At 38.8% G+C, this 23395-nt stretch overlaps 1 protein-coding gene across 5 annotated transcripts in view; it reads right to left on the reverse strand.

Moving 5' to 3' along the window:
• The window catches only part of LOC140198338 (focal adhesion kinase 1), a 569537-nt gene that overhangs the window by 239001 nt on the left and 307141 nt on the right, over positions 1–23395 (reverse strand). For all 5 annotated transcript variants that reach the window (XM_072259446.1, XM_072259450.1, XM_072259457.1 and 2 more), the window contains 3 exons: positions 20235–20314; positions 18736–18798; positions 1127–1181 (listed from right to left, as the gene is read on the reverse strand). In XM_072259446.1, coding sequence (XP_072115547.1) covers positions 1127–1181; positions 18736–18798; positions 20235–20314 — 198 coding nt within the window. The remainder of the gene's footprint in view (positions 1–1126; positions 1182–18735; positions 18799–20234; positions 20315–23395) is intronic.

Raw genomic sequence — 23395 nt, forward strand, 5'->3', positions numbered from 1 at the left:
AAGTGTAAATGTTAGAAGGAAGCTGACATTGAAGAAATGCTGAACATTAACAATGATGCACCTGTTGTGCATTCCTTGAGTGATGGGGAAATTGCTGAAATGGTGTTAAATAAGCATGAAGATAGTAGTGATGATGATGACATAGTAAACACAGGTGAAAAAATCCCCATAGACGATATGGTGAAAATGTGTGATCAGTTAATTGCTGGCCTTGAACAACATGTATTTATCAGTGAGCAAGAGATATGGCAGTTTACTCAGTTAAAGAGAGATTGCTTAGACATAAACCTATGTTAATGAGACAGATGACACTTGAAGAAGTCTTTAAAAATGCCATCTGTCATAGTGCTGCTTCATAACTTGAGAATCCTGTTTCTGGCCCATCAGGCACCTGTAGAGTATTTAGCATTGTTTGCCAGACGTAATGCAACTTAACTAGAGGTACCTGTATGTATTTAGCGTGGATCAAGAAAACCCGGAAGTTCTCTCTCTAGCACTCGTTGTTTGAACATGTACAGACTTTTTTCTTGTCATTATTCCCTAAACAATACAGTATAACAACTAGTTACATAGCATTTACATTGTATTAGGTATAAGTAATCTAGAGATGATTTAAATTATACAGGAGGATGTGCGTAGGTCTGGAGCTCCCCCAGGTCCTAAAGTCCACCTGCAATGAGCCAGGTTAATTCTCAATATAATTATCAATTTTCTGAAATCCAAAAAATTCTGAATTCCGAAATGCAACTGGCTGCAAGAATTTCGGATAAGGGATTGTGGACCTGTATATTTATGGGGTTTATGCCAGAAGGTAGATATGAGGTTGAAAACTGCTAATGACCTTATCGAAATGCAGATTATGCTTGAATCACTTACTACTGTACATCTATTTCTCAAAACACCATCCAAAATTATCTGCAACTTGTTCACCTAAAAATAAATAACTGATACTTTCATATTTTCATCTAAATAGTTCAATTATTTTGTGAACTTTCATTTCCTTTTTTAGCATAAGCATTGTGCACAAGTAGAAGCAACAATGGATGACAATGCACAAGAAAGGAAAATGCACTGGACAATGAGTAAGAAAGAAAATGCACTATAGTTTTAACCGAAATCTCCTTACCTTTACTGAATCCAATAGGCTCTTGGGAAAAAATCTCTTCAAACCCACATCCTTTCTGTTTAAAATAAAATGTTTACATAATTTTTAGTACAGTTCTAAAGTCTCTACTCAATGACCAAAAATCACAAAACCACATGCTAAATGGTTGTTATTTTTTCATAAACCAGTCTAGCTGAAATACATCATACAGTCTAAAGCACAAGAGATTCCGCAGATGTTGGAAATCCAGAGCAACACACACAAAATTCATGGTCATACAGTCAGATCTTAGGAAGAAACTGTTATGATACAGTCACAAATGTTTTTGATCTACCTTTTAGTTTAAAGCCTTCTATATATTATTTTGAACAGTGAAACCAAAAGGTATTGATACCACAGGCATCAAGCTGATTAAGAAATTTGGAGATATAGACAGAGTCTACAATGATTTGTTTAAAATGTAATTTTTTGATGAACAAAATATAAAAACAGATACTTATCAACCAGAAATCTTCATGCCTGATTTATTGAGCATTTCCAGCAACTTGTTTTTTTTTCATAAAGAAAGTAAGAACAAAGCAATGTATTTTAATATGATATTAACTGCAACAGTGCTTACATGCATATACTAAATTTTAAACACAAGGGGTTCTCCAGATGCTGGAAATCCAGATCAACACACAAAATTCTGGAGGTACTCAGGAGGTCAGGCTGAAAATGGATAAACAATCAATGTTTTGGGCTGAGACCCTTCAACAGGACTGGAAAGGAAAGGGCAAGATGCCAGAATAAAACCGTGGGGGGAAGGGAAGGAGCACAAGCTCGAAGGCATAGATGAAGCCAGGTTTGGTGGGGGGGGGGGGGGGGGGAGGCAAAGAGCTGGAGAAAACGGAATCTGATAGGAGGAGAGCGCAGACCATGGGAGAAAGGGAAGAAGGCGGTGATAGGTAGATGAGAAGAAGAGGTAAAATGCCAGAGAGTGAAATAGAAGGAAAAGTAAAAGAAAGGGGGAAAAAAATTACCAGAAGAAAAGTCGTGGTTGGAGCCTACCTAGACAGAATACAAGATATTGCTCCTCCACCCAGATATTGACTTCATTGCGGCAGACGAGGGGCCTAGGGACCAACATCATTATGGGAATATAGATAAGTTTAAAATGGTTGGCCACTGGGAAATTCCACTTTCGGCGGATGGAGCAGAGGTGACTGACAAAGCTTTATGTTGGCATGCCTTTTTGTACTTAAGAACACATCTTCCTTTGTGTGCATTGTATGGAACTGCAGATATCATTCACAGTATGACTGACAATGGAAATGGATCTCATCATTTCCATGAAGTAATAAAGCATTTATAACACATTTAGGTAGCCTCTTAAAACATCTGAGATAGAAAACCATCTGTTAGTGTGAAGTGGCTCAGTTACAGAAAGAAGCAGATGATGCTAGATGCTAGAAGGTTGCTTGTATCACGTTACCCAACAGTCAGTTTGGGATCCTTTTGTTTTCACTTTTTTTTAATCACTAACCTAAACTTGGGTGCAGGGAACAGTAATAACTGTGTTCACAATAGGAAACATGGCAACATAATAAACAGTGATAAGGATAGTTTATAGACTTCAGAATGACATGGACATTATGATAAAATGGTCAGAAGCATGATAAGTATGACGGATGGGGTTCATTATAGAAAAGTGTTAAGTCCTGCACTTTGGAAATAGCATTTTGGAAAGAATGCATTTTATAAATAACAAAATTTTGAATAATGTGATGAACAGAATGTTATTTGTGTCCAAAGGGATAAGGTAATGATAAGATAATTACGGAAAATGTGGGTTACTTAAATATATTAACGTAAACGTGTAAAGGCATGGAAGATAAAAGCAGAAAGATAGTGTTTCAAATTTGTAAGTCACTGGATAGGACCCTATTGAGTAACATGGGTGACTCTGAACACCAAAGCACTCTAACAAAGAATTAAAAAGGACACTCAAGTGTATATACAAGGATGTTAACAAGGTTAAGGGATTTCAGTTATGAAATAGGGTTAAAAATATCGGGATTGTGCACCATGCAACCAAGAATGATTGCCAGTGGCTGAAAGGGTCTCAACTATTCTGATGGAGGAGGAAAGAACTGTACACACTTAGCAAATGAGTCAATAATTACGGAACCTGGATTTAAATTAATGAGCAAAAAAATCTACTGGAAGTTAATACTGCACTCAATTGTTAGGTTCTGGAAGATTTCATATGAAAAGATGATGGAAGTTCATTCCTAAAATCACTTTTAAAAAGGAAATTGGCCATGCATCTGTCAGACATGGCACTTACTGAGTTGAAGGTAAAACGCAAGGCTCAGTTTTTAAAAAAAATGAGTAGGGACAAGCTGGATGGGACAAATAGCTTCCTTCTGTATTATTATTTTAAAATAAGAGAGGGTTACAGCCACAGGAAATTCAAGTCATGGAGTGGTAAAGCCATGGAAAACAAAACCATTAAAACTGTATGACCTCTTAAGAAGGAAATGACTGAATTTAATTCCTACTATAAATCCGAGGACAAAATTTAATTTTACACTTCAGTGGAGTTTTGCAAGGTTGGAGGTGCTGTCTCATAAATCAGATGGAAGAAATCCCATAGAACTATTTTGCCAATTCATTATTATTGCTACCATACATCCAATAATATCTTGCTCAAGATTCTACATTATGAAATGATTATCTGGATATTTTCACTCTGCTGTTTATTAGATCTTACTACATGCAAATGCAATACAGAATCCAACTTCACAGCAAAATTTGTTTGTTATGCAAGGATACAACAAACAGGGATGCATAATAAACTATATGATTACATGTCTCTTAGTAATAGTTGTATTCCAGAATTTTTCAGTCAGCTCACTTGATGCTGGCAAAGGACAAGTGGCATGGTCAGAGGTAAAGATTTAGCTTTCATAACATTTGGAATTTGCATGTTGAATTCCAACAGGAATTTTCATGTTGAAAATAGAGAGATTTGTTGCATTTCGGCAATACTGGGAAGGTGGAAAGGTGCAGCCTTGGCAGTAATACAGTACTGCCAAGTTTTGTGCATCCATCACAACCCTAAAGTTACAGTTGTGCAAGACAACTGGAGATCAAAGTGATTGTAAAAAATCAACAAAAAGTAAAAACTGATGGCGATCAAAGAAGAAAAAAATCTCAAGATACTGAAAAATGCAACACATCTCTCTAATGCTATCCAAAGGCTAAACTTGAGATAAATTTAGCACTTTTTTTTTATTAGCTGTTTTAAAAGGAACGGAATTTAATGACTAAAGAAGCTTTTACTCCATTTACTCCATGTTAACACAAGTGCAAAATATATTGTTGTTTGCGTAATTAAATATTCTAATCTATTTGTACTATATGGAACCTTTCTCACACTCTCACACTGAAGAGAAGGCAATTTAAATTTGGTGAAATGGAACAGTAATATAATTTTAAAAATCGAGTTCATGAAACTACTGTTATCCTAAACATTCTGTGCTATATTGCTTTATTTGCTGGTTATTGTTGTAAAGCTGCATCCATAAATATTTTAACATTTTGTATTTTACTTTTACTTTGGCTTGCCAGGATCCACCCAATTTACTCAACCTCCACCAATGTTTGGTTTGATTATTCAGTAGAGATGCCTGGCTGCCGTCTCTGGGAGTTCGTCCAGAGAAGCTTAAATAAGAAACTTCTTTGAGGGACAAACACTATACTCTGTTGTGCTTCACAAATTCAAGGATATCCAGTCCCATAATTAAAATGAATACATTTTCTCTGCCACAACTCAAATAAAAGTTTTCATTATATTTCAAAATATTTAGTAGAAATTTCAGTGATTTATATGTTTGCTCAAGGTACATACAATACCATGCAAAAGGATTAGGCACGTGTAAAAAAAAATCTGTAAAGCAAAGATGTTTTCAAAAACAATGAATAAAAGTTTCTAAATATCAAAAAAATTACTATAAAGAGCAGAAACTGTAAAAAATGAAAACAAATTGATATTTGGTGTGACCACTCTTGGCTTTTAAAACTGCATCAATTCTCTTAAGTGCACTTTTGTGCAGTTTTATAACAAAATCAGCTGGTATGTTGGTAGGTTGTTCCAAGCACCTTGGAGAACATGCCACAGTCAGCTGGTAGGTTGTTCAAGGCATCTTGGAGAACTTGCCACAGTTCTTCTGCAAACAATCAAGAAGCCATCATCAGTGCACAGTTTAGCGCAACCTCAAATGCACAATGATGATGGTTTCCTGATTGGAGCTGAAACATCTGCAAACATTTTGCCAAGCTCGGCAATCAAGCAAACTTCCAAACAGCCAACATGAGCTACCAATGTTCCACAATATTTCAAAGAAAAATTGTGTTTTGGAATGGCCAAGTCAGAATCCAAATCTTAACCCAAATGAAATGCTGTGATATGACCTGAAGAGAGCTGTTCATGCAAGGTATCCCAGAAATATTGATGAACTGAAACAGCTTTTGAATGGAGGAATGGTCTAAAATTCCTCCTCGCTGTTATGTAAATCTGATCAGCAATTACAGAAAATATTTGGTGGAGGCTATTGCTGCAGAAGGAGGTTCTAGCAATTAGTAAATACAAATGTTCACATACTTTTTCCAGCCTGGACTGTGAATGATTAAGCAATGTGTCAATAAAGACATGATAAGTACAATTGTTTGTGTGTTATTAGTTTGGGCAGATAGTGTTTGTTTATAATTGTGAGTCAGATGAAGATGCGACCATATTTTATGAGTAATTAATTCAGAAAACCAGATAATAGCAAAGGGTTAACAAACTTTTTCTTACAAATGTATCATGGATCACGAAGGAGACGGGCAGGAAAATTATGATCTTTATTCAAGAGGAAACTTCAAAACATGTATCTAGACTTCTTATAACATGCAGAATGTGTGCATCATCACAGGACAATAATTACTTAAAAAGCAAACATTTTGCACTTGCGCATCCAGATTTCAGAAAAAATGGGCAACCGACAGGCTCAACTAGTTCATAATGGAACAAATGTAGAGGATGGAAAAAATATAGTTAATCAACATCATGACAGAGTAGACTGAGGAAAATAAAATTATAGTAAGGGCAGCAAACCACACTAAATAGTCAATGGAGGAGAAAAGAAGAGTGATAGTTTTTCAGAGTGATAACAGCAGCATTGATTGGATGATGGAGAGAACTGGATATGGGCAGAGAAGTTGAGGGAGTTGTGTTCAAGTCTGCAACAATATGAGAAGTTTAGGCCAAGTTTAAGGCACCTGACAAAAGATTTTGGGGGTTACATTTACAAGAAATGAAAATCACCACTTCATGCTAGTGAAAGCTTTACTGCAAAGAGATACAGAATAGTTAAAATACGACGTGCAAATAGTAGTATGATGAAAATAGATGTGCAGTTTTGAGGATTAAAATGCAAGAATGAATTTGTGGCAACTGAAGGAAAATGGATCATATTCAACAGAAAGAGAAAGGATTGATAATGTGAGCTGCAAATACTGAATTATTCATTGTTTTACAGCATGGAAACAAGCTATTCTGCTTACTATATCTATGTTGACCAGCTGATATCCATACTTATCAATTCCTTCTTCTAGCTTTAATATAAAGGTGATTCAAGTGCTTGTCCAAACACATCTCTGCTTCCACCATTCTCTCAGGCTGTGCATTCCAGATACTTGCCACTAACTGTTACAGCTATACAAGACCTTGGTCAAGCTCCACTTAGAGTACTGTGTTCATTTCTGGTCACCACACTACAGGAAGGATGTGGATACTATAGAAAGTGTGCAGAGGAGATTTACAAGGATATTGCCTGGATTGGAGAGAAAGTCTTATGAGAATAGGTTGAGTGAACTTGGCCTTTTCTACTTGGAGCGACAGAGGATGAAGGGTGACCTGATAGAGGTGAATAAGATAATGAGAGGCATTGATCGTTGTGGATAGCCAGAGGCTTTTTTTTTCCAGGGCTGAAATGGCTAACATGAGTAGGCATAGTTTTAAGGTGCTTGGAAGAAGGTACAAAGGGGTTGTCAGGGTAAGTTTTTCACACAGAGTGGTGGGTGCGTGGAATGCACTGTGGGCGACAGTGGTGGAGGCAGCTACTATAGGGTCTTTTAAGAGACTCTTAGATAGGTAAACAGAAAAATAGAAGGCTATGCAGTAGGGTAATTCTAAGCAGTTTTTAGAGTAGGTTCCATGATAGGAACAACATTGTGGGCTGAAGGGCCTGTAATGTGCTGCAGATTTGTATGTTCTCTGGGTGAAAAAGGGACCTTTTCAAATACACTCTCAATGTTTTACTCCTCACCCAAAATTTATGTCCTCTAGTTTTATCTACCTTCGATATGCGGAAAAGTTTCACGTGGTCAAATTTATCTACACTTCTCATATTAAATAACTCAATTATACCCCCTCTTAATCTTTTCTCCTCCATGGAAAACAGACCTAGCCTTTCATAACTAAAATGCTCTGTCCCAGACAACGTCCTGATAAATCTCTTCTGTTGCCTCTCAAGCAAGGGTTCCCAACCTGGGATTCACTGACCCTTTGCTTAATGGTATTGGTCCAGAGAATAAAAAAGATTGGGAACCCCTGCTCTATATTTTTTTTGAACAGAATTTGACCAGAACTGTATGCAGAGATCTGACCAATATTTTATAAAGTTGGAGCATAATATCCCCGTTCTTGTATTCAATGTCCTGAGAAACGAAGGCCAGTATCCTGTATGTCTTCTTAACCTTGTTAGTTACCTGTGCAGCCAACTTCAATGATTCTTGGAATTGCAGATTCCTTAATACTCTCTTGGATCCGATCACTCATGATGCATATTTTAGCCTCATTGGTTTATCATGATCAGACTCCATCTGCCATTTGTCAACCCATTTCACCAACGTATCTTATCACCACATAGCCCAAGACTACTCTTCAATGTCAACAAGTACACCAATCTTCATAACACCAATAACCTCACTGATCATGACTCCTGCATCTACATACTAACGATTCACGTATATTACAAACAGAAAGGGTCCCAGCACCAATCCCTATGGAAAACCATTCAATCCAAATAACAACCCTTTAATATCATCCTCTATCACTGACTGCCAAGCCAAATTAGTGTTAATTTCACAGGAATACAAGGCTTATAGCTTTTATTGATGAATTATCTTAAAATTATGACTAAGTCAGACACAGTGACAAGAAAAATCAATCACTCTGAATGACTGAGCATGAAACAAGGAAATCAATTTTAAATGTGTGATATTTTGGTCAGAGCAGAATATACTCAGTTTACATGCTGAATTAGTCATTTAACTATAAAATACTGTTTATGCTTTAGAGTATTATAATAAAGTGGAAGAAAAGAACCCAATACATGACGGGCATACACCAATGTGATCTGATCATGTTCTCAGTTGATAACAAATGGTTTGTGGTTATCCAGTAAATCACAATCACCAAAAGAGTTTACTAAACTATGTTCAACATAACTGCAAATTTTTTAAGCAACATCTACATTAATTTGAAAAAGTTCATTTAAAATACAAACATGAAATTACTACAGCACAGTAACAGGATACAGGTTTCCCCCGCCACCTGAAGGTAGAGTGTTCCTATGAAACGGTTCGTAAACCGGAATGTCATAAAGTGAAGAAGCAATTACTATTTATTTACATGGGAAAAATTTGTGAGCATTCGCAGACCCAAAAATAACCTACCAAATCATGCCAAATAACACATAAAACCTAAAATAATAATAACATATAGTAAAAGCAGGAATGATATGATAAACACACAGCCTACATAAAGTAGAAATACTTTTCCACAATCATTGCCGCACTGTTCTCCGTAGTGAAAATCTCACACAAGTGCTCTCGAGAGAAACACAGCGCAAACGCCGTCGGCAGAAACACTCTCTCCAGTAACCTTTAAGCTATGAAGCTGCCAAATCATACCAAATAACACCTAAAAATACACAGCCTATATAAAGTAGAAATAATGTATGTACAGTGTAGTATCACTTACGGGAATCGGGAAGACATCGAGCACACTGACAATGGTGTGTTAGGCTGAGTCGGAGGTTGGGATGGTGCAGTGGCCCCCACCCTCCGGGCCGCCAACCGATTTTTTTTTTGGTCGACACTTACGTGCTGGGTGACATCTAATTAATTAGCTTGTTTATTTCGGCTTTTTTTCTTAAAGATCTGCTGGGTGCCTCCCGGCTACCGTTGCATTCTTCGTGAATCAGTATCTGTCCGCAGCCCGGGGGTTGAGGTGGTGGGACACTGGGGTGTCATCTGTTTCCATCGGGGCAGGCAGGTCATCTTCTCCTATGACTGCCTGCCTCGATGTCGAAGGTCGGGGTTCATCGCCTGCTGTGGCTGATGGGGAAGGCTTGCTTGACTGCTTAGCCTCGCGCATTTTTAGATCATACAGTTCTTTGTAAGCACTCAAATTATCCTGCAAATATGCCCTAAACCGACGTACCCTTTCAAAATTAAAGTCGTACTTTATCATTGCAGCGAAAATCTCATGCAGTTGCTTCACGTTCAGTTCCTGGACGATTTCACTTTCAGTCCGTTTGCTACTGCATTCGGTTTCAATTGTTATCCTTTCCTCTTCCAATTGCATCAGTCCTTCATCTATCAGTTCTTAGTCATGGGATGCCAAAACCTCTTCAACATCATCTTCGCCAACTTTCACAAGCCAAACTCACTTTGTCCTTACTTTGTTCACCACGATCAAAATGCTTAATTATGTCTAGTTTTACACTAAGTGTAACACCCTTACGAGCTCTTTTAGGCTTTTCCGATACCTTAGAACTCATCTTGCTAACGGCTGCTGACAGGCACGTGTTTAAGCAATGCCGGCAAGAATGCAGTTCCGAATCCGTGGGAGAGCGGCTGCTCCGGGCGTGCGCTGCTTTTTTCCATGCGCTGCTTTTTTTCATAACAGTGAAAACACCTTCTGTTAGCGAAAACCGGGAACTAATGTAGGTCTTTCGTAACAGTGAGGTTTCGTAAAGCGAACGTTCGAAAAGCGGGGGACACCTGTGCTCAAAGCTGGCACTTGTATAAGCTCTTTATTAAAATGCTTCCCACAGCTATGCAATCTTTGCTGCTTCAAATAGTCATCCAAACCTGTTTTGAAAGCAACTATTAACTTCTTTCCTAAATCAATCTAGTAATGCATTCCACATCCTAACACTTGTTGCTCTAAAGATCCTTCTTAGCTTCACATATTGCTTGATTGTTCTAGCTGTATGTGTTGGGGAATTGGTATGACACTTACTAATATTTATAAACAGATATATTTCAATTGCAATCCTTAACAACATTGTGAAGTATTTAGCATTTCTAAGCTTTTTTTCCATGTGATTTTCTAACTTAAATCATACTGTGAGGCAGAAGCTCTTCATGTGATGTTTTGTCTCAGGGTCCGAAATCTGTTCACTTCATGTGAATCCACACACATTCAGTATAGGTCTGTTCTAAGACCTGGTCTTAGACACTAAATTAAGGTTCTGTTGGTCTGTTCGAACTTTTGGGTGTTGTTTCTTTTGAGCTCCTTAACACTACCTCACCCATCCTCTCTACCCATATCTCATTCAACCGTGGCAGTATTCAATTAAAGAGGAAAAATTTTGCCCATTACCTTGATAAACTTTGCTGCTTATATGGCACTAGTATTCACAAATTTTCTAGTGCATTATCATTTCCAAAGTCAATGGATTCTTATGAAAGTCCTTTCAGGACAATTCTAAAAACATAACAAATAATAAATGCAAGATTTTGCTGCCTTTATATGAAAACATAACCTAAGAACTCACAATAATAAGGCATTTTGGTCCATTGAGACTATGCTGGCTCACAGATAAATTCCCTTCCCTCACTAATTTTTCCTGTATCTATTCTCCACTAACTCCTATCCACCTAAACTCTACCACTCACCAACACACCAAAAGCAATTTATATAGTCAATAAACTTACCAACCCAGTCTCAGGGCTGAAGGAAGAAACTGGCCCTCAGGAGGACCCATATGGTCACGGGGAAAACATTTAAACTCCGCAAAGACAGCCCAGAAGCCAGGATTGAATCTGGATTGCTGGGGCTGAGGGGGAGAATACTCTGTTAGCTTAATCATTGACTTATTTCCATTCGCATATTCTAATGATATAACTTTTTCCCTTCCTCAATACTGCAATTTTGCACTTGTAACATGTTTTTCATTTCCTGAACATGCAATTATGCATTAATTTTGGTTGCTTTCACCAAAGTCTGTACCTGATTGTTAGAATACCTTATTTCCTCAGAATATTTTGTGCAGAAAGAAATTAAGACATAACTGGTATTCAAAAGCAGAATCTAACTTACTATTAACAGAGCAAATATTTTACTTTGTTTTAAACAATGGACAGCAATCATAGGTGATAAAGAAATAAATATACATTCGGTCTGATGAAAATACTGCTTAAAATTTTCTTTCTTGAGAAAAACTCGACATTGTTCAGTATTTGATATCCAACCTTCATTACACCTGAACTGAGTAGACCAAATCTGGATCATAGGGCCAGATTGAGCGAGAATAGAAATTTTTCCTGAAAGATCACATTAAGTCAGATGGAGTTTTACAACAGCATGCCATTAACTAACTTATTTTAAAATTTTTGTCTTTTGAATGCTTGAATTTTAATTTCCCAGACGCCACAGTGAAATTCAAATGTACCTCAAAAAAATGGAATACTGCTTTCTCCAAAACATCTTTAATCAACAAATTCTATTCTATATAAAAAAGTACACTTTTTGTTTGCTAATGATTATCCCTTATAATAATTTATGGATACATAGTTTTGCTGAGTCACTAAAACTTCTGTCTATATTCAGTATCCAATGAAAACCCTGAGGAAATACACTCATGTGCAACTTATGATTAAATTTCAAGATGTTCACCAAATGCTGGAACATATGCATTTTCAACAGCCACAGGGAAAGATCCACAGAAATTAAAAGAAATCTTTGACATCTGACATCCTCACATTGGTAGGTCAGCTTCAGGCAAAACATTAAACCACAAGCTACATAGCATCTTTCAGACCATCTGCTGGTGGAGTTGAAAGCAACTCTAATGCACAAAAGGAAATCACCCAACTAGTAAACTACCAAATCACACTGGTACAAATTACAGCAAGTTCATCTATTTGAATCTAGTCATAATTATGCGACTCCTACAATATTCAAAATTTATTCAGTTATTTCTTGAACAGTTTTGCTCAAATCAAGTGTTGGAATATATTCTTTAAATTACAACTCAAAAACAGCCTTAGATGTCTACAACATTTGCCAGATAGAATATGTCATGCAATTGTCTAGTCTATTCTAGTATCCATGTATCTAAGTATCCACATATGGGGTACTTATATCTCAGTGAAATTCAATTGTGGTACAAGTCTTTTCAAAAAAAATTCTGCACCAATTGAATAAATATTTTATTTAACACAGAAAAAAAGCTTTGACTTGAGATTGAAAACCACTTGTGTTTTCAGGGACCCGTGTATCCAAACAAATAAACGTATGAAAGTTAGCTTACAAAACAGGAGGAAGAGTAAACGTACACTAGCCTATGCCGCAGAAGGATTGGGTGCAAGGGTAGAGACCAACTCTTCTAATTACACAGAATCTTGTTAGCCTTTATCTGAATTACTGTGTGTAGAATTAATACTTATGACAGTAGTGCAGTGAAAGATAACAAAAATAATTCCTGGGATGACATGTTTTGTTGCAAAGGGAGAGTTGAAGCAAACATGGCCTATACTCTCAAGCTTAGAAGAATGATCAGCCATTTTAATGAAATATACAAAACTTTCAAGGATTTGACAGGCCTGAATCAGAACTGATGTTACCTCTGGCAGGAGTGCCTAGAACCAGGAATCACAGTCTCAAAATAAGAGTTCTCCCATTCAAGACACAGATGAGAAGAATGTTTTCACCTAAAGAGTAGTGAATTTCTGGAATTTGCTCTCAAATAAGCTGTGGATTATATTCAAACAGAAAAGGATAGGTTTCAAACATTCAAGGAATCAAGAGACATAGAATTAATACATGAAAGTATCACAAATGTAAAAGATCAACAATAATTTTATTGATTGTTGGCACAAGGAAAAAAATAGCCTGTGCCTGCTATTATTGCTAATATAATGATTTTTAAAACTTTTTAAATTGGGCTTGAGAGGACCAATGACTTAGTCAAAAGAATGAATGACATAAAATTGTTGTGACAGATACAATAATAACAATTGCAATACAGCCTGGGAAGAATCCAATTGCATCCAATAAACTTATAAAGGATTGCTATTAGACCTTTACACAAGCATTAGATACATAAAAAGTATCAAGAATGTGATAAATATGAGGTGAAGTACCATTGAAGATAGGTTACAGGAAATCAAACTGTAAGCAGTATAACTAAGTTTGTTGGAAACATTCACCCAGCTAGGCGGTATCTGTGAATTGAATTGAATTGACTTTATTTCTTACATCCTTCACATACATGAGAACTAAAAATTTTTACGTTATATCTCCATCTAAATGTGCAATGTGCAATCATAGTAATTTATAATAAATAGAACATCCAATGTAACATAGAATACACTCAAATCAGTGTGAGTTAATCAGTCTGATGGCCTGGTGGAAGAAGCTGTCCCGGAGCCCATTGGTCCTGACTTTTATGCTGCGGTACCGTTTCCCAGATGGTAGCAGCTGGAATAGATTGTGGTTGGGTTGACTTGGGTCCCCAATGATCCTACAGGACCTTTCTACATACCTGTCTTTTTAAATGTCCTGAATCACGGGAAGTTCACAATTACAGATGCGCTGGGCTGTCTGCACCACTCTCTGCAGAGTCCTGGGATTAAGGGAGGTACAGTTTGTAAACCAGGCAGTGATGCAGACAGCCAATGCTCTCAGTTGTGCCCCGAAAGAAAGTTCTTAGGATTTGGGGGGGCCATACCAAACTTCCTTAACTGTCTGAAGTTTGCCTTTTCACCACGCAGCAGGTGTGTACAGATCATGTGAGGTCCTCGATGATGTGGATGCCGAGGAACTTAACAGTGCTTACCCCCTCAACCCGCGATCCGTTGATGTCAATAGGGGTTAGCCCGTCTCTACTTCTCCTGTAATCCACAACCAGCTCCTCTGTTTTTGCGACATTGAGGGAGAGGTTGTTTTCTTGACTCCACTGTGTCAAGAGAGATGACTTCTTCCCTGTAGGCCACCTCATTATTGTTTGAGATAAGGCCTATCAATGTATGGTCGTTGGCAAATTTAATTAGCAGATTAAAGCTGTGGGTGGCAACACAGTCATGGGTATACGGGGAGTAAAGGAGGGGATTTAGTACGCAGCCCTGACGGGCTCCGGTATTAAGAGTCAAAGGGGTGGAGGTGAAGGAGCCCACTCTTACCACGTGCCGGCAATCTGACAGGAAGTCCAGGATCCAGCTGCACAAGACAGGGTCAAGGCTGAGGTCTCTGAGCCTTGACGGAACTATGGTGTTGAATGCTGAACTGTGGTCAAGAACAACATTCTCACATAAGCATCCTCCTTCTCCACATGTGTAAAGACAGTATGTAGAGCAGTAGCTATTGCATCATCTGTCGATCGGTTCTGTCGGTAGGCGAATTGCAAGGGGTCCAGTTTGGGTGATAGCAAGCTGCAGATGTAATCCTTGACTAGCCTCTCAAAGAATTTGCTTATTAATGAAGTGAGGGCTACAGGATGCCAGTCGTTCAGACATGTTACTTTAGTCTCTTTTGGTACAGGGACAATGGTGGATAATTTAAAGCAGGAGGGCACTCTACACTGGGAGAGGGAGAGATTAAAAATGTCAGTAGACACACCTGCCAGTTGTGCTGCGCACATCCTGAATACTCGCCCTGGGATGCTGTTCGGTCCCGCAGCCTTGTGACTGTCCACTTGTTGGAAACATCTGCGTACCTCAGCCTCAGAGATGACCGGGTTGCAGGTTATAGTGGTGGCTTTCCTCGGAGGTTCAGAGTTAGCAACATCGAACTGAGCATAAAAGTGATTGAGCTCATCTGGGAGAGAGGCCGTGATGTTGGCGGCACAACGTTTGGCTTTGAAGTCTCCAATGGTATGCAGCCCTCGCCACAAGTCATGTGTGCTATTCATGGTGGATCTTGACTCAATCTTGTCCCTGTATTGTTGCTTCGCAGCCTTGAACACTGCGCAGACCATAGTTGCTTTTCTTGAGCCCTAGCTGACCACCGGCAATGTAAGCTTATGTCACGCAGTAAGTGCTGCCCGCATGGAACAATTGATACAGGGTTTCTGGCTCGGGAAGACCCTGACCGACTTTTGGGGGACAATATCTTCAGGGGACAATATCTTCGATGCACTTCCAGATGAAGCAGGTGATTCCATCAGAGAACTCGGAGATATCCTCATCATGGAAGACATTCCAGTTGACATCATCGAAGCAGTCCTGCAGCTTGGAGACCGATTGGTCAGACCAACAGTGGGCGGTTTTAACTATAGCTGCCTCTTGTTTCAGCTCCTGCCTGTACATTGGCAAAAGCAGGATTGAAGAGTGACCTGACTTTCCAAAAGCTGGGTGAAGGAGAGCTTTGTAAGCATTGCGGAACGGAGTGTAACAGTGGTCAAGTATCTTTACCTCCATGAGTGCTCACCTGGACGTACTGACAAAACTTTGGAGAGACTTTCATCAGCGACACTTGATTAATATCATCGGTGACAATGAAGGCAACCTCCGCGTGTGCAGTCTCCAGTGTGTTTATGGTCTCGTACAGCTCCTTGAGAGCCAGGTCAGCATCAGCCTGCAGCGGAATGAACACCGCTGTAATAATAGCCGTGAACTCCCTAGACAGCTAGTACGATCTGCACAGCAGCACCAGGTATTCCAGGTCTAGGGAACAAAAGGATTTGAGTGTATGCACATTTGGGGTTTGCACCAAGCATTGTTGACCATGAAGCATACCTCTTCTCCTTTACTCTTCCCAAAGAGGTTTCTTGACCTGCCCGCCCGGAACAGGGAGAACCCAGAGGGCTCGATGGCATGATCCGGTATCTCCTCCGTCAGCCAGGTCTCCACGAAGCACAGAATGTTGCATTCCTTTGTTGCCCGCTGATAGGAGATTCTGGCTCACAGTTCACAAAGCTTGCTGTCCAGGGACTGAACGTTAGCCAGGGGTATGCTAGGGAGCGGCGGCCGATTTGCATGCCATCTCAGCCTCACCAGTATGCCGGCCCTGCTCCTTCACCTCTGGCATTTCTTCCGAGGTAGTGGCCATCTAGTCAAGCTTTTCAGATCTGAAACTTAGGTTTATTGATTTGGCACTGAAAGAACATGAATTTTGAAATGCACAGTTTCACCTCAACTCTGCTGAAACAGCAGTGAGTGGCCACATGAAGAGCAGAAATTGAGTGGATGGGGTGAAAGGCACCAATCTTATCTATAGTAAGTTTAATTTGTATTATCATTAACTCTAAGGGTAACAACAAAACAAGTTAAAAGAAATCCAAATGTACACGAAAAACAAAAGCAGGAATAGGCGTCTAGGTCTCTCAGACCAACTCCATTTAATGGAGTCCTGGTTAATCCTTTATTCCCTCCAACACCGCACCACAAATTGTTTCATCGTCAACTAAATTAATAAAAGTGATCATCATTCAAACTATTTGTTTAGTCCTTTGGGCTTGATAGAAGGCAACTGGTTGAAATCTATTAGGTAAAACAGGATTTCGGTTTAAATATGTATCCATACCGTCCTGTGGGTCTTTGCATGTTCTAATCAGTAAACACAGTGACCAATCTGACCACTATTAATTTGTAAAAATCATCCTACTGTTGATAATTTAGTTGCTAAAAGCTAATCTGTGGAGTAGCTCATCTGAAAGAAAAAGCAAAACTGGATCTTATACTGATTTTAATCATAGCAGGAAGAAATATCAATTTAATTTCAGAGAATGAAAACAATTGCTGTACTATCAAAATCACTGCATTATCAGTAATAAACTAGCAATCATATTTTTTCAACTGGATGGAAAATTGCATTCTTCTGGCCCCGACACTTATGTACATCAAATGTTCACTTTATCATGTATCTGAAATTCGCAGAATGTGGCTCCGTCATCTGTGCAAACACTTTCAAATATCGGAACAAGAAATACATAAAAATATTTATGGAACTTTGGCTGTATTATATTATTGGAAATAACATCCTTGGGAGATGGTGTCTTCTCTGTAAAAGACAAAACTTTCTGCAGGACTGCATACTGCTAAGGTCATGAATTAACTTTGATGGATAGGTGTGGAGAGGATGTTCTACTTACAGTACTGGAGACCCTAAATACAAGATAGTCATGATTAATTGAAAATGGGAATTCAAGAGAAATTTCCGCTGCCCCAGGATCATCAAAATGTGAAACTTGTATCAAAATCAGTAATTCAAGTGGCATACCATAACATATTTAAAGATAAGCCAGATATATGTGGGAGTAATTTAAAACAGATAGAATATGGAGTATAAACACTGGCATGGACGATTAGAATAAATGGCTTGTTCCTGTGATAAAATATCAACAATATATATTATTTATTTATTGGACCATGCTCTAGCCACAAGGAACTATTTTTCTCTCTCATTAGATGCTGTGTGGCCTGCCAGATGGTTGCCCCATTTTCTATTTGCATTTTGGTTTTCCAATATTTGCAGTCGTCTAATTTTACGAGAGCATATCAACCTTCCTACATGTAAATTTCGGAAATACTAACTCATAAAATATGAAGATCATTTTAATACCTAATGTTTTATCTCAGGTGATGGATTTACAATTCATATCAAAATCACTCGTGATATTTCTGCTCATACCAAATACAAAATAAAGAAATAATTCTGCTGTCCATTCCAAAGTACTGTGTACATACATCTATTGATGCTTCTGGACACATCTTCAGTGATGTTCCTGGAATCATCGGGTGTTTCGGGTCTTTCAACATCATACAACCTCCTCCAGGTGACCCAGCCGGGGCTGATCAGACCCCAGCTTGTGTCCAGGTGGCTAGCTACTTATGACTCCATGGCTCCCCTCTTTTGAGCCACAGCCATCTTGAGGCCCTCTCTGCCGCATAGGTGGTACTGTGGATGGCTCTCCTCTTCCTCTCTCCCTCGATGCCCAAAATGCTGAAGGCTCTAACTAAAGAACGGGCTGTGAACCTCCTACAACCAACCTCCACTGGGAGACACCCTGCTCTCCATCCAGCCTGCTGACAGTTGCTGACCAGTCCTGCGTACTTGGAGAGTTTCCTTTCAAAGGCCTCCTCCAAGCTATCTTCCCATGGGACTGTCAGCTCCAGCAGCACCACTTGCTTAGTAGACTCAGACACTAGGACAATGTCTGGTCGCAGGGTGGTGGCTGCGACATGGTTGGGGAACTTCAGCTGCCCTTCGAGGTCCACCAACAGCTGCCAGTCCCTTGAGATATGTGCAACTCAATTGCTCACACAGTCAAATAAATAAAACTGAAATACAACAATAAACTACTCACTCCAGTAATTCATAATTGGATTTCTTTTCCAAGGCATTTCCCCGCATTTCTCTGTAGAATCTCCTGTTTTAAAACAACAAAAGCAATGAATTCTTACAGAACAGCATAACATTGTCAGGTAATTCACTGGCCTATTCTTGCTTCAACTACCGAAAAAAAGCACAAAAGTTACAGTCTAAAAGTTCTATGGTTCACTCTATATGATATTCTTTATCAATCATTTCATTCCTTATAAAACTCCTTGGTGAAATCTAATCCACGCTTTATAAATAGTGTTTATTGCTAAAATTAGTGAGGAGAAAAATAGTTGAAAAACACTCCCTATACTGCCACTAAGCTTGAATATTATTTCAAGCTGAAGATAAAGATCACTTGCCAATAGATAACAGAAAATGAGCATAATGGGGGGGATTGGTAGAAGTTTCGGATGAGAAGGTATTACAAAAAGATGTGATTTCACAAAAAGTTTCAGGTGATAAAAATTAATACAAAATTTGTCAGAGAAAATTGCAGCGTACAAGGATGTTGGTGCAATTTAATTATTTTTAGTGAGATTGCAATAACTTCAGCTATTTCATTGTTGAATTAAGAGAGATTATAAACATTATTGAATGCAAGAAACATTTGATATATTGACAATGAATTATCCCTTATTTTACCTTTAAAATTCAGAATTCATCTCCATGTAAGAAGATATTGAATAAAAACAAATTCTACCAGTCTTAAAATACAGTGAAGGCATTAGAAAGACATGAGAAAAATCCTATGATGTGCAAGTACTAACAGTCAAATCAACAAAAACTGAAACAACAAACACAAGGAATTCTGCAGATGCTGAAAATTCAAGCAACACACATAAAAGGTGTTGTTGAACGCAGCAGGCCAGGCAGCATCTCTAGGAAGTGGTACAGTCGACGTTTCGGGCCAAGACTGTACCTCTTCCTAGAGATGCTGCCTGGCCTGCTGCGTTCACCAGCAACTTTTAAAACTGAAACAATGTTTTTTTAAAAATCACTTACTGATCACAAACCAGATTTATAAATGATATGCAACATTTTTAATGGTAATTGGTTCACCTGATGGCTTGCTGATAGTTATTTTATGATCTTTCTATTAATACTTCCATAAACTCAATTAAGTGATATTCTGGTATTACTGGATGTCAAAAGTTTTTTCTCAAATGTAAGGTTATATGGAATGGGCTTCCAATCACAAACATCAGAAAATCTGCAGGTACTGGAAATCCAAGGAACACACACAAAATGCTGGCAGAACTCAGCAGGCCAGACAGCATCTATGGAAAAAGGTACAATAGACATTTCAGGCAGAGACACTTCGGCAGGACTGGAGCAAAAAAAAGTGAGGAATAGATTTAAAAGGTCAGGGGAGGGGAGTGATAAACACAAGGTAATAGATGAAACAGGAAGGGGAGGGATGAAGTAAAGAGCTAGGAAGTTGATTGGTGAAAGAGCTAATTTTGATTGGTGGAATGGACTCACCTGATTTCAAGGCACCCTAGTTTCAGTGCAATATCTTGGTCCACTTGATCAGCTATGTCCATCATGTAATCATTCTTAACCTAACAAACATTAAAAGAAATTAAGCTAAATTCAAACTTGGGGAATGATTCATTTTAGACCAGCTCTCTTTCCCAGATATTCTACAGATTAATCATTTGATTCACTAATTTTATGAACTATTTTAAATATCTGGATGAACTGAACCTAAAGTGTAAATAATAAGTGATATAGAAATTCTAATTAAGCAGTCAAGGTGAAATAACTAAGATTGAATCCTGAAAAATCAAAGTGAAACTGCAGATGTTGAAAATATGAAATAAAAACATGAAATGCTGGGGCTTATGAAAAAAATCAGGTTAAGTAGTATCTCCAGAAAGAGAAACAGTTTAACTCACAGATCCTGAGTTCAAACATAGGGTCTTTGATGAGACAAATTATTCCTGTTATATTTCAAAGTGGAGTGGAAATCTTAAACCCCACTCATTTTCCAACACTGCAGCTCAGGAGCAAGGAAAGATTCGAATAGCAAAGTAATCACTGAAGTTCTCTATTTTCAATTCATTGTACACTATATTGTTGGAGAATAAAATCAGCAATCACAATCTGATCAACAAGCAAAAAGAGGCTGCAGATGGCAGAAAACTGAAGTTGAAATAGAAACCCCTGGAAATTCTTAGCAGTCGCACATTCTTAGCACAGTGACCATTGCGGATGCTTCAGATCAGTTTTCTGAAGAGGGGACCCATGGAAAGTGTTTAGCCCTGATCGTGTCCACGGCAGTGTTCTCAGATCCTGCGCAGTTCAGTTGGTGAGAGTAATTGCAGACATTTATAACCTCTCCCTACTTCAATCTGAGGTGTCCACATGCTTTAAAAAGACCATTGTCATCCTAGTAGCAAGAAAAATAAGATAACATGCCTTAATGACTACTGCCTGGTGGCTCTGACATCCACCATCATGAAGTGCTTTTAGAAGCTGGTCCTGGCACAGATCAACACCATCATTCCATACAACATCAACTAACTGCAACTGGCCTACCGTCAAAATAGGTTCACAGTGGATGCCTTCTCCCTGGCCTTACACTCATCTCTGGAGAACTGGTCAGTAAAGCCACCCACATTAGACTATTGTTGGTTATTATTAAGATAATTCTAAGCAAATATTCTAAGATAACTCAGAACCCTGGGGAAAAACACCTCCTTTTGCAACTGGACTCTTGTTTTCCTGACTAATGGACCACAATCAGTAAAGGCAGCCAGCAACATGACCACCATAATTATCCACAACATTGGTGTATGACAACGCTGCATCTTTGGCTACCTACTTTGCCTTCTATAGTCATGACCGTATAGGAATTCTGCTCTAACTCCAGCTACAAGTCAACAGATGACACTACTTCAGTGGGTTGAAATCTCAAATAATAATGAGTCAGAATACAGGATGGAGGTAGAGAGCCTATTGGCATGATGTCAGGTCAACAACCTTTCCCTCAACATCAGCCAAACGAAAAAGCTGGTCATTGACTTCAGGAAAGGGGACATTGCACACACTCCTGTTAACATCAATGATGCTAGAGGTCAAAGCGAACATCACCAGAAGTCTGTCTATGCAACCATGTTGATGCCACAGCCAAGAAAGTTCACCAGCGCCTCTACTTTCTGAAGAGGCCAAAGAAATTAGGCATATCCTCTTTAGCCCTCACCATTTTTTTTATTGATGCACCAGAGCAAGCATCCTATCCAGGTGTATGATAGTATATATGCTTGATAGGGCAACTGCTCTGCCCAAGACCACAAGAAACTACATGGAATTGTAGACATAGCTCAGCACATTACAGAATCCAACCTCCATGAACTTCATCTACATTTCCCACTACTTCAGTAGAGCAACTAAAATAATTCCTATCCATCCCGGACATCTTGTTTCCTCGCCCACCCCCAATCGAGTAGAAGATACAAAAGCCTAAAAGTATACAAGAACAGATTCAAGGACAGCTTCTATCCCACTGTTATAAGACTATTGAATAGTACTATAGTATGGTAGCCTCAAACATACAATCTACTTCATTTGGTCCTTGCACTTTAATGACTACATTTTTTTCTGTAACTAATGATTTATTTTACATTCTGTTATAGCTTTCCTTTGTACTACCCCAATGCACTGTTGTAATAAGATGATCTGTATGGATGTTTTGCAAAACAAAGTTTTTCACTGTACCTCAGTTCATGTGACAGTAATAAACTAATTTACCAATATGTGGAAAGCAAAATGGAGTAAATATTTCAGGTCAATGCCTTTAAATCAGAACTGACAAAAGTTAGAAATCAAAAATATTTCAAATTGCAGAGATAAGGGAAGGGAGAAAATAAAGGAAAAAATTTCTTGTGGCAAGAGAAGGGATCATGAGAGAATGATGCAAGCAGTGCTACCAGCTGTGTAAGGGTGAAGATTATAGAACATAGAATAGTGCAGCAGAGTACAGGCCCTTTGGCCCACAATGTTGTGTCGATCCTCAAACCCTGCCTCCCATATAAGCCACCACCTTAAATTCTTCCATATACCTGTCTAGTAGTCTCCTAAACTTCACTAGTGTGCTGCCTCCACCACTGACTCAGACAGTGCATTCCACGCACCAACCACTCTCTGAGTAAAAAACCTTCCTCTAATATCCCCCTTGAACATCCCACCCCTTACCTTAAAGCCATGTCCTCTTGTATTGAGCAGTGTTGCCCTGGGGAAGAGGTGCTGGCTAGCCACTCTATCTATTCCTCTTATTATCTTGTACACCTCTATCATGTCTCCTTTCATCCTCCTTCTCTCCAAAGAGTAAAGCCCTAGCTCCCTTAATCTCTGATCATAATGCATACTCTCTAAACCAGGGAGCATCCTGGTAAATCTCCTCTGTACCCTTTCCAATGCTTCCACATTCTTCCTACAGTGAGGCGACCAGAACTGGACACAGTACTCCAAGTGTAGCCTAACCAGAGTTTTATAGAGCTGCATCATTACATCGCGACTCTTAAACTCTATTCCTCGACTTATGAAAGCTAACACCCCATAAGCTTTCTTAACTACCCTATCCACCTGTGAGGCAACTTTCAGGGATCTGTGCACATGTACCCCCAGATCCCTCTGCTTCT

The sequence above is a fragment of the Mobula birostris genome, chromosome 1 (genome assembly GCF_030028105.1).
Source record: "Mobula birostris isolate sMobBir1 chromosome 1, sMobBir1.hap1, whole genome shotgun sequence".
NCBI classification, from domain to species: domain Eukaryota; kingdom Metazoa; phylum Chordata; class Chondrichthyes; order Myliobatiformes; family Myliobatidae; genus Mobula; species Mobula birostris.